General features: G+C 44.9%; 1 protein-coding gene across 6 annotated transcripts in view; it reads right to left on the bottom strand.

Annotated features, from left to right (window-relative positions):
• Positions 1 to 12,308, bottom strand: part of RUBCN (rubicon autophagy regulator) — a 63,840-nt gene extending 51,532 nt beyond the window's left edge. For 5 of the 6 annotated variants that reach the window (XM_084800622.1, XM_084800623.1, XM_084800619.1 and 2 more), the window contains exon 1: positions 5,220 to 5,478. In XM_084800622.1, the coding sequence (XP_084656748.1) occupies positions 5,220 to 5,287 (68 nt within the window). In that variant the 5' untranslated portion in view covers positions 5,288 to 5,478. Of the gene's footprint in view, positions 1 to 5,219; positions 5,479 to 11,914 lie in introns of those variants that run through there. The other variant, XM_084800621.1, reaches the window with a different exon arrangement.
• Between the last annotated feature and the right edge of the window lie 94 nt (positions 12,309 to 12,402).

The following is a 12,402-nucleotide window of genomic DNA, read 5'->3' as shown; positions in this document are numbered from 1 at the left end:
AGTAGCGTGCTTCACTATGATTCCTTTGTTACGATCCCCAGGTACTACGCTATCGATAGACCATTCTTCCTTGTAATACTTAAAAATCATTATTTTAATTACCACACACAGCTAGCCTAGGTCCAATTATGTTGTCAAAGCAAGTTTTACAATTAACCAGACAAGTTAATGAAACATGTGTAGGATTTTAAAAGGAAAGGGTGAGGCCGGGCAGTGGAGGTACATGCCTTTTGTCCCAATACTTGGGAGGCAGAGGCAGGCCTCTGGTCAAGGCCAGCCTGGTCTACAGAGTGAGTTCCAGGATAGCCAGGGCTACACAGAGAGACAAAAACAAACAAACAAATAAAGAGAAGGGTGGCAAAGATGAAAAGGAAGAAAAAGAGAAAAAAAATCTGATAGAAGAACTGAAAAACTTCCTTAAACAGAATCAGGTGTGAGGTAAGGACAACGGAAGTGCTTGAGGCATACTACCTGCGGCCACACCTCCTCCTCCTGCCTTCTGACAAAAACACTTTTCCTAAAAGCTTCAAGGGTGTACTTGGAGGGGGTGTAGGGGGCAGTAGGGGAGGGAGCAGGAGCGGGAGGTGTTTGATACAAATAGTTAATTCCACAGTATAGAATGCTCAAAAATCATGTGATCGGTCACCTGCTTTACCACCTGTCCTTATGCACTGCCAAGCCTTGGCATTATCAAGGTAAAAAAGGAAAAGGACGGAGGAAAAACGATGATAAATGAAAATGAATGGTGAGAAGGAAAGGTTGTGACACAGAGATGGAAAGGCACAGGCCGGGAATGCCTTCCAAACAGCATCACTGAAAGGATGACTAAGCTCTTCAGGCAAAGAGCGAGACAGACACTGGGAGGAGTGCAGAGAAGCAAGGATGAGATGGTTGAAAAGAAGCCAGAGCGGCTGAAAGATGAACCATGACCAAGAGCTTCAGAGGGACTAACCACACACTGAACACTAGTGTACGGCATTTGGACGACGGTCTATTTTCTTTTGCCCCTGCAATTGCTGACTTCTCTATATTACAATTTGATACTTTATTATTATAAAAGACTATTTTCTTGCAAGTATATAATATACTGAGAGCATATTACCCTCATGTCCCCACTACATTCCAACCCTTTCCGCTGCTCCCATTGTCCCCTTTGTTGCAGTTTCACTTCTTTCATGTTGTTAGTACATGTATGACCTTATGTATCTGTAAAGTATAGGAATGAGAGAAAATAAGAGGCAATCGGATTTTTAATCTTCTGAGACTGACTTTATGTGATTATCTTCAGGTGCATCCATTTTCCTAAAAGCAATATAATTTCATCCTGTACTGTGGTTGAAGAAATCCCATTGTGTATACAATCACAATGGGAAACGTCACTGACCATCCCTGAGCTAACACTGTAGTGACTTTGTTTCTGAAAAGTAAATAAATAACCATATGGAAACCTGGATTGGGAGGCTACATTCAGAAAGGGAATTGAGTTAAGTAGTTGCTAGACGCATCTCCACTGTGAGACCATGTCTGTGGGTAACCATGTGCACCTGCATTGGATTCACGCCCTTTCCAGATAGGAACCAGCGTTATCACTTATTTTGGTCCATGAGGTTCTACAAAGGCTTCATCCTACCCTAGGATCCATCATTTAAGTCTAACACGATCCAGGCCCATTTGAGCAGCACGCTCTACTTCCTGACTGTAAGAACACCAGTCAGTCAGCCCTGAACGTCTGTGTTGGCTGGAGATGCTGGCCTGCATCCTTTCTGTTACTGCTGTTGAGACCGCCAGGCTTAGGGGCACTAAGGTTTCCCTGTGGAAAATCTCATTGAGAAGGAACCCAACAAAGCAGGATCCAGCTGAGAGACAGGGGCGGACAAAACACCTGGCTTTCAGCACCAAGGTTTGGCTGTGCCTAAAAGCAATGCTATGCCCTGGATTTTTAAAAGAAATATAAACCATTACATCTGGAGATAGATTTTAAAAAAAGAATTTAAGGAAACACCAGGGAAGAATTCACTGATACTAATGCTTGCTTGGAAGGTCATGGGAAAGAGTGTTACTGTGCGGTTCTAGCTTAGTTGACTAGTTGGAAAATGCCACAAACTAGGGCTGAGGACATAGGAGGGGAAGGTTTTGGTCTGTTGAGTGTTCAGAGTCACCTATTTAATTCAGACTCTGTGGGCCACTGCACCAGGCACACTGGCCCTGGGCAGAGCTGAACTCCTAGCCCTCCAGGAGACTGCACAGCTCACTCAGGTGTAGGGTGACAGGGCAATGATCGAAGGCAGGACTACTGTTTTAATGATAGTTTCAGCAGACAACTCCCCCAAACTGGCATTTAAGGAAACTTCAGGGAAAGATAAATACCATCCTTAAGTCCAGTGGTATTTTGCTATCAGACAGTTAACCACGTAGAAAACAATAGGGTAACCTATGATATAAGCACACTTATAGGATGAAGCTAAGAGCTAGGTCAACATCCCAGTCTCCCATGTGCTCAGCTTAGCTAGAGGAGCCCTGGAAATAGGAAGGGGAAGTTACAGCACCGCCAACAGTAGCCTGTGGACAACAACCTAGCATATGGGACTGGAGACCGGACCAACCCTTGTACTTTAGTGCACACCAGGCATTCGGTGAGGAGCCTGAGCTCACGGTTTAAGCCTTGTGATCTTCCAACAGAGAAGAAGACCGCCACACTCAGGAGGGACTCAGTAAGAGGACCAAGTCAAGCGCACAAGCTAGGGTTCCACTGTAGCTTTAGATATAGGAAATGAAAAGAGAATTCTGAAATTCCACTGTGAGCTCAGCTCTGGCCAGGCTGGCTGAGTGGGAAATGCCACTAACTGAGGTGAAAACAAAAGAGACGCTTTTGGTGGGTTTCCATAGTGCCCATTTCACTATCGAGGGCTTTCATTGGAAAACTGTACATCCTTCATGCTTAAAAACTGCTGCCATCTCCTCTAGTGGGCTTTCTGAGTTGTGTGTTGTAGTGACCATAAAAAGGCTTTGTTTGCTGTGGTCCAGCCACAATGCATCAATTCTCACACATAAGGCATGCACTTGCCAGTATCTATCTGGAGCTAGGGAGGCCATCAGTACCATGAAGCTTCATTAAACACATGGTGAGCTAAGCAGCACCGGAGTAGCCTTACAACAAGAGTCTGCGTGAGCATGTGCACGCGCGCGCGCGTGCGTGCGTGCGCGCGTGTGTGTGTGGTCCCACTGCTGGAGTTGTTTAGACTAAATAAAGACCTCTAGTTAAGATGCACATATAAAAGGGGTAATTGACAGAAACGCATACCTGCATAGGAGTTGCCCTTCCCACCTAAATGACAGGCATGGAACCGTAAACCTCTAACACTGCTGTGTACATTCGTCACTATTATCATTTTGGGCAGCAGCAGAGTGTAGATGTTAAAGGTAACTGGGCATGGGTCTCAGTTCTACCAGAGATTCACTGCATGACCACAGCAAGTCACTTATCCTGTCTGTCCCTCTGCTTCCTCGTCTGTGAAGTGACAGTAGTTACAGTAGCTACTTGACACATCTGTGAAAACGTTACATAAGTCAACCTGCACAACACCATCAAGACAGTGTCTGGCATATAATAGATAAGCAATGGATAACCAACCAGCCAACTAACTAACTAACCAACCAACTAACACAGCTGCAGCTAAATGGGAAAGAAAAAACAAAAATATCTGACCCAGCCTGGGCCACATGATATATAGTAGAGAAAAATCAAAATAACCCTAAAGCTTGCTTAGCAGCTTAACACTTCATAGACACAGACATCTGGAGGAAAAAATAAATAGCCAAATATACAAAAGCAGAAACTAAGATGTTGAAAAGGGAAGTAAAACATGTAGTTTCATTTAGTATACACCATTGATAGACCTTGGGTAAGAACCCCAAGCCCTATTAATCCAGTAGGCCACAGGCTACTTTGTACTCAAGAAAGTACATCATAGCAAGCACTTTTCAATTCTCCTCTAAGAATATTCTGAGGTAAATTATTTTGCTTCTAGTCTTTGGACTTTGCTGGCTCTGGAGACCATCACTGTATTAAACCTACCTCTACGTCAAGAAAGATCCTTGCTCCATACTCTGCTGTGTGTCTCTGCTTCTGCATCCTCTCAAGATGCAAAAGACCCTGTTTTTGTTGTTCTTGTGACGCTGAGGATGGAACCCAGGGCCACCTGCATGCTAGGCAAGGGCTCCACCATGAGTAACACTCCCAAACCTAAGACCAGTTGTTAATGAAGTAAATCCTAAGTAGATGGAGCTAAAGTAGCTTTCTAATCCTAATGTGGGCTGGTGAAATGGCTCTGTGAGTAAAGCCTGACAACTTGAGTTCTATTCTCAGGATCTACGGCCTCCTCCAAATTGTCTTCTAACCTCCACATGTACAAATAAATAAGGATAATTGTTTAAATTAAAAAAAAAACCCAAAATCTTAAATCTCTCATTTTCTAGAAACTAAGACTTCCTGACAATAGTTCCACATAAACTTGAGTTTGCTTAGTTTGCATTGTGGGGAAGAAGCAAAGGGGTTGAAGATGAAAAGGAAATGACAGAGGACCTCTTAGGGAAGCAGGATCTCACTGACAAAGGACATGCACACAATTTCTGTCCCTTCAGCAAGCCCACACCCAGTGCAATCAGTGGCTTTTCACACACAGGCCCCTCACCTCCTTCTCCTCTCTCACATTCATCCCTTCATAGCCTTGCTGAGTCAATCATAACCTAAAGCCTTAGCTCCCAGAAATTCTGACAGCACCCTCTAGGTTGTCTGGGGTGTCCTCACAATTTTTAAGGCAGGGCACCAACCTTGTCCCTGCTCTTCTCTGTGGACTCTGGCCTATAAAATCTCCTAACAGCAGCTCAGTCCTTTCTCCCAGACTCTTAATGTCCACCTCTCCTCCAGGAGCCTTGGATCTTAGCTTCAGTGTCTTCCATTCCTAGGCCCTCAGCGAAGCATACATCCGCGCCCTTGCTCACCGCGCCCTTGCTCACCGGCCCACAACTCGCCTCCCTCATCCTTATACTCGCCCCGTCAGTCCCTCTTCTTGGAAATTCTTCCCAAACAAGTCACTGGCAGCAAGTCGCTCTCAGGTCTGCCGCGCCCCGCACTGCGTGTCATCCCAGCCCTGTCAAGTCTCCTTGCGCTCGGCTCGCGCACACCCAGCCGCCCCGACTGCCAGCCGCTCCCAGCCCACCTGCTCTCCTCAGGCAGGCGCTCCCCACCGCCGCCGCCAAGATCCATTCTCGCGCCCTCCGGACGCATCCGGGACTGTAAGGCCGTCTCCGTGGCGAAGAGAGGCTTCCGGACGCTTCGGCAGCCAGGGCACCCGGAGCAGCCTCAGGGCAGGGGAGGCAACACAGCTGGTGGACTCAGAACCATGCTCTGCACCCTGGCAGCGACAGCGCCAAGGACTGCTTGCTGCCTCAGCTGCCGTTCTACCCCTGCCACCCCCACTTCCGGCCCTAAGAACTACAATTCCCAACAAGCCCTTCGAAGATCGGCCTCTCCCGACATGCATTGCCCTACCCAATCCCAGGCTGAGATAACCTGGCCACACACGTCTCCAGCCACGTGCCAGGCGAGTTTGCTTAGGCAGGGAACCTGGATTGAAAGCTCCAGCTAAGGACAATCAGGAATGTGAGGGTACATCCTTGTCACACTTTACTCAGGAAATCGGACTCTGTCGGAGGTTAAGCTAGACAACAAAGCTGACTTAATCCGGTTTCGATTAACTTCACTTACATCCATCCTGATTTAACACCTGTTGGTGTTTAGGAGACTCCACGCATTTACACCAAGAGATCACAAACTGAACCGCAATAGAAACAGTAGAAAGGCAAGGCTTTAAGAGAAAGTCTCGTGCAGAAGTGATGTCAGGGTACAGGCTACTGTCTTGCTTTATTTCTATTTTTTTAAAAATATTTTCATATGTATATGCCTGTGCTTGAGTGTATGTGTGTGTACCATGTGCCTTAGGTGCAGGGGAAAGGGACCCCGGGTCTTCTGCAAGAACAGGTAGTTCTCAACCATTTAGGCAATTCTCTGCCCCGTTTTGGTTTTGTAGCACAGCTGGCCTCGAATTCAGGGTCCTCATCTTCCAGAGTGCTGAGATAATAAGTATATACCACCAAAGGCAGGCACAGCAGATTCTAGGATTAGTAAGTCTTTACAAGGAAGTAAACGGAGATGTTGGGAAGATGGACAAAACAGTTCTGACAGATACTAAGAAAATAGCTGTTTGGAAACTGCTGCTTCTTAGTAATCACAACTGGAGGAAGGCAAGATGGTTGCTACCAAGCCCGCCTACCAGAGAGGAAGGAGAGAACCAACTCCTTAAAGTTATTCTCTGTCTCCCTATGGATGTGCGTGTACACACACACACACACACACACACACACACACACACAGAGAGAGACAGAGAGAGAGAGAGAAGGGAATGAGACGGAATGATGTGGGCAGTCTCATGCAAGCAGACCAGGTTATGAAATGACATTTTAAGGAGTTGGCATCTTAGCCATAAGACAGTGAGTTATAGCAAGAATGTACAAATAAGGAGATACGGCAAGTCTGCTTACGAAGCCAAGTTTGCCAGTGTGGAAAGGGGATAGGTACTAGAGCCCCGGGCTCAATATGGACAACAGGTTAAAAGCCACTGAGACTGGAGACAATTATACTAAGTGAAACAGTCCAGTTTAAAAAAAATACTGTATGAGCCTATTTATATAAAAAGCTAAAGAAACAAAACCAAAACCCCAAAAACTCTACAAGTTTGTCAACAATGGAAGAAACCAAGAAACCAAATAAGTGGTCCCTAGACAACAGGTGAGGGGAAGAACTACAAAAGAGCACAAAACAAGCTTTACAAGTGCCCAGTGTATTTATTATTCAGGTTCTGGCCGTATTTTCACAGGTATCTGCTCTGTGCACCTACATGAACTGTATACTTTAAATGACGTCTTTTATTGCCTATCAATTATATCTTATAAAATCGAGGGGGAAAAGGAAACCTGAAAGGTACATTAAATAAGATGCAGTGACGGGGTTAACTGGGAGGAAGTTGTGAGGCCTGTGAGCTGCCATCTCAGAAAACCAAACAAACTTCAGGCTGAGCTGGCAAAGTGACAGCAACTCAGGCATGCGGCCCTGAGATGACCTGAGTTCTATCTTCAGAACTCACCTAAAAAGTGTGGCGGCACTCTGAAGGCAGGTGGACTCCTGGGGCTTCTAGCCAGCCAGCCTCACATAATGGGTGAGTCCAGCCCCCCAGGAAAGAGCCTGTGTCTCAGACAGGAAGAAGGAGGGGTGTTCTCAAATTAGTAATAATAAAACCAAGCTGGTCCACCTCTGTCATCTATGCACAAGCGCACCTGTGTACCTAACACAAACACAATGGAATGTAGAAACCATTTGTTCTTTAAGCTGGACAAAGTAAGAGATATATCCATATTGTTTACTGCTTATCCGAGGAGCCTATTACAATGTCTTGGCACTCAAATCCTACCTGTACATGTGAGAGTGCACACACATAAAGACACACACATATAATAATCTTAAATGCTACATCAGATACAAATAAAAAGATTGCTGTTTACCTGAAACATGTGACACAGCATGTCCTTGCTCATCTGAAACCCACGTTTAACTGGCCCTCTACAGTCTCTGGCCAGACTAGACGTTGTCTCATCTACACTGAGTGAAATCCAGCCTCTACAAAGGGTGGCTGCTTGAATCCTATTTCTTTTGACTTAGATGAGGATTCTGAACTGCTCCACTCCAGGCAAATGTATGCACTCCATCTGGAGCAGTGCCTCGGTCACGTAAGTGAGCAGAGAGTGTCTTCTGCTCTGCAAGTTTGTGAGGATGAACGCCACCTCCATATTGTGTGCTGCTTCTCCTCCAAGCCTATTATAACACCTGGTGCACAGGGACTATGTGATTAACTGGACAGAAAACGCAGAGTTGACCTTTTAACTCCGGCCTTTGTACCAGGCTGAGCAACATCAATGGTTGTGGGTGGTGCTTGTGTGCTTGCAAGTGTGCATGTGGTGGGTGTGTCTGTGCTGCTGCGCACATGTGGTGTGAGCCGTCTACCTCAGTTACCTCCATCTAGGGACTCCTCACAGACATGCCCGGAGGTGTGTCTCCTAGGTGATTCCAAATCCTGTCTAGGAAAATAGTGTGAACTGTCTCATACCTAATGTGTTTGCAACTTTTTATTCTTTTATCTCAATATTAGCCCTAAAAATAATGTAAAATTCAGAATGTTAAGTCCTGACTATAGTCCTGGAAATACAACTTATTGGTATTATATGATGGAAGTATAATTGAGATTCAGTGAGTTTAGCTATTTACCTCAGGTGACAGGGGTTATGGGACTCAAACCGTAACTCCAAAGTCAGGTTATCGATCAGTTTGACTCTACTTAGGTTAGTGACTTTGATTGACTACTCCAAGGTCTAGCCTTTATGGCAATGTTTGCTCCTGTAGATCACGTCTCTGACCACAGCTTCCTATTTAAACTTGTTAATGGGTGTGTGGAACATGTGGAAATACTGGTGATCTCATATGCTGTTGATAGAAAAAATATGTAGATGTTCTGAAAAACAATCTGCCAGTTCCTTACAAAGTTAAAGTGCTGTCATATGATCCTGCAAGCCATATACCTAGTATATTTCTAAGAAGTGAGAACCTATGTCCACGCAAAACTCATATATGAAGTCCATCGCATACTGTTAATAAGAACCAAAATGTGAAAACAGCCCAACTGTCTATTAGCTGACAAATGGATAAAGAAAATGTGGTATTAAGCTGGGCATGGTGGCGCAAACCTGTAATCCCAGCACTTGGGAGGCAGAGGCAGGCGGATCTGTGAGTTTGAGGCCAGCCTGGTCTACAAAGCGAGTTACAGGACAGAAAAACCCTGTCTCCTAAAAAACAAAAAACAAACAAACAAAACAAAACAAAACAGAAAAGGAAAGGAAAAGAAAATGTGGTCCATCCATGCAACAGAATACCAATCATTAAAAGGAGTGAACATGGACTTAAAGTGTGAGCGAACCTAGAAATCCTCGTTCAGTGAAAGACGCCGGGCACAGAAGCTCACGTATTGTATGATCCTATGTATGTGAAATGCCCAGAATGAGCAAATCTATAGAGACAGAAAGCAGATTTATGATCGCTACTTTTGTTTGGTTTTATGTGTGACCTCTCTACTGAAGGAATAATGCCACAATGCTCCATTCTTCTGTCCTTTGAAATCTTGGAGAGCCTCTGAATTTCTGAAACTTTAGCCCTTGGGGAAACTTGAAATTCCAAACAAGGCAAGAAGGAATGCTTGACAAGATACCTAGGAACATTCTAAAGAACTGAAAGATTTCAAGTCAGGCCTCTGTTTTGAGAAAAGACAGGGATGAACTGTAATATTTACTATATTGGTATAGGAAAGGTTTTAATACATTGGGAAATTTGTTATCTTTTCTATAAAATTCTATCAAGTGCATGCTTCCAAAATCTAAATGCATTCTTTTTCTTACATAAGATTCGAAACAAGATGGGGGGGAGGGCGGCTGGAGAGATGGCTCAGAGGTTAAGAGCATTGACTGTTATTCCGGAGATCCTGAGTTCAATTCCCAGCAACCACATGGTGGCTCACAACCATCTGTAATGTGATCTGATGCCCTCTTCTGGACTGCAGGTGAACATGCAGGTATGGTACTGTATACGTAATAAATAAATCTATCTTTTAAGAAAAGGGGTGGCGGGGAATAAGATGGGCCAGTAAGATGGCTCAGTGGGTGAGGGTGCTTGCTGCCAATTTGATCCCTACATCCTACAGAATGTACTCCCATAAATTATTCTCTGATTCCACACTTGTGCATGTTACATGTGTTCGCACACATAACATATAATAAGTAAATAACTACATACATAAATGTAAACAGAATTTCCATGCTAGGTATGGTAGTGCACACTTGGCACTAAGAAGGCAGAGGCAGGCAGATCTTTGTGAATGAGAGAGCAGCCTGATTACGTAGATGAGTTTCAGGCCAGTCAAGGTTGCCTATGAGACCCTGCTGTTAAAAAAAAAAAATCAATCTACCATCCTTCTTTGTAGTTTACTCCTACAAACGAGCACAGAATACAGAAGCTGTAACTAGTGACAGAGGGCTAATTCAAGGAAGAAATAAAGTCTTCTGCTAAGAGGATCTCAGAACCGTAAAGAGTCCCCCACTCTCACCCCGAGACAGACAGGGCTTCTCTGTGTAGTCCTGGCTGCTTTGGAACTCATTCTGCAGACAAGGCTGGCCTGAGACTCCGAGATCTGCCTGCCTCTGCCTCCCGAGCACTGGGATTCAAGGCCTGCATCCACCCTCCCCGCCCAACTCAGAGCTGTAGGATAACTTAGCATAGTCTATGTCCTCTCTTGTTTTGAAGCTGAGTAAGGACTACAGAATTTCATTAGGTAATACAACAAATGCCCGACGAAAATGATAAGTATACTACTTACTCAACACACCCAGGAACTTTTAGTAACTTGTTTGTTTGTTTGGAGACATAGTCTCACGAGGCAGCCCTGGTTGGCCTGGAATTCTCAGAGAGCCACCCTGCCTCTGCTTCTGAGCGCTAAGACCAAAGGCGTGCTCTCCACCATGCCTGGCCACATGCACATTCTTCCTTACAGTCTAGCTTTCCTGGCTGCTGGCAGTTGAAAGAAGGTGGGGGTTGGAGAGTAGAAAAGCAAATTCAAGGACATTTTGGCAAGAGCACCAGGCCGTTCTACTTGACATATACCTCATACTATTGTTGGATCTTTCCGAATTCAAATCTTCTACCATTAGTTTTTTTTTTTGGTATGCCGTGATAGGTGTGTGCTATGTTAACTAACTATATATTATTATATTTTTGCCAAGGGAAAGAAAACCAACTTGATTTTTGTTGTTTTGAGACAGGGTCTCTTTATATAGCCCTTACTGTCCTGGAGCTAACGATGATCTGTCTGGCGTCCAACTCACAGAAATTCAACTGTCTTTGCCTCCCAAGTGCTGGGATTAAAGCTGTTGGACACGACACCTGGCCCAACTTGACTTTTGAGAATAAAGGATTGTATTCTTAAAGTCTCGACAGAAAAATTATACATTTCCTCAAGATAAGACTACTGTGGTTCATCAAACATACACAAAAAATTATGCTTTTGACTGGAATCACAACTTAGAATGGCTTTTGGTTTAACCCCATTACAAACATAGGAAGCATTAGTATATAGTTTTGTTTTTTATATCAGTCTGTCACAGTCTTTACTGGAAAGGGCAGATGTGATATAACTATGTTTTGGTTGGTAAAAATTACAAAATATGTTATTTATAAATACAATTGTGCATGATAAGAGGTATTTTAAGTAATGGGAGCCCCAAGCAAAAAATAGTAAAAGATGTCACAGCTTTTGAATTTGCAAACCACATGGATTGTGACATACTAAATTAAATATAGGATACTGTGGTTTTCAGATACTTTGGGTCACCACAAAGCTCGGGCTTAGGTTTCCACCAAAGAAATTTTAGGAAATGAAGAAAATGGTGGCAGAGATTTCTACATGGAAAGAACATTTAACGCTGCTTTTTCCTAAGATGAAAATGTCTGAGATGGTTTTGAGCTGTTAGGGGAGGGATCGAACAACAGGCATGCTTCCACGAAAGTGCGCTGTGGGAGAATAAGGTTTTTTAAAAAAAAAAGGGGGGGGGGAGACTATACCATTGGGAAACGAGTTATAAAGCAGTAACGCAAACAGTAAGTTTTCCTATAAGGACGGTTAAGGAAAAAAATATATATATATTCCTTTCACAACTCGACTGATTAATAGAAAAATGCAGCTAAATAAACAGAAGTACTTACCCTCCCAAAGGAAGACGAGGTCTTACTAGGGTAGCTAGTACCAGTACCGTACCAAATGTTTACAGAGTGCCGCCTGAGAGACGGTGCAGATACATTAGCATTTACTTTTATTGCTAAGGTGTCACAAGAATTGCCACTGCATCCTTTCCCATCGGACGTGGCAACCCAGGGAGAGGGGAGCTGGGACCCAAGGCAGCAGTCTACTCTCGCAGGGGTCTGTCCGTCGAGCCTCCCGAGGCTGCACTGCAGAGGGGGCGTGCCGGGCCTTTCCGCAGGGTCAGGCTAGTGTTTCAGACTGGGCTTCAGAGGCGTTCGGGTCCAGCGGCTGCCCAAGGTGCGGAACGTCGAGGCGCTAGGACAGCCGCTCTCCGCGGCGCCCGAGGATGCGGTTCCAGCACGGCGCCCCCGACCGGCAAGGGCCGCTATGCGCCAGGTCCGCGCGGGCCGCTCTGGCCCGCAGTTCGTCTCGGTAGCCCCTCTCTCCGTCC

This window comes from Acomys minous (assembly GCF_964271855.1).
Source record: "Acomys minous genome assembly, chromosome: 11".
Taxonomy (NCBI): Eukaryota; Metazoa; Chordata; class Mammalia; order Rodentia; family Muridae; genus Acomys; species Acomys minous.
Note: the sequence above shows the minus strand (reverse complement) of the source record. Positions and strands in the feature narration are given on the sequence as shown.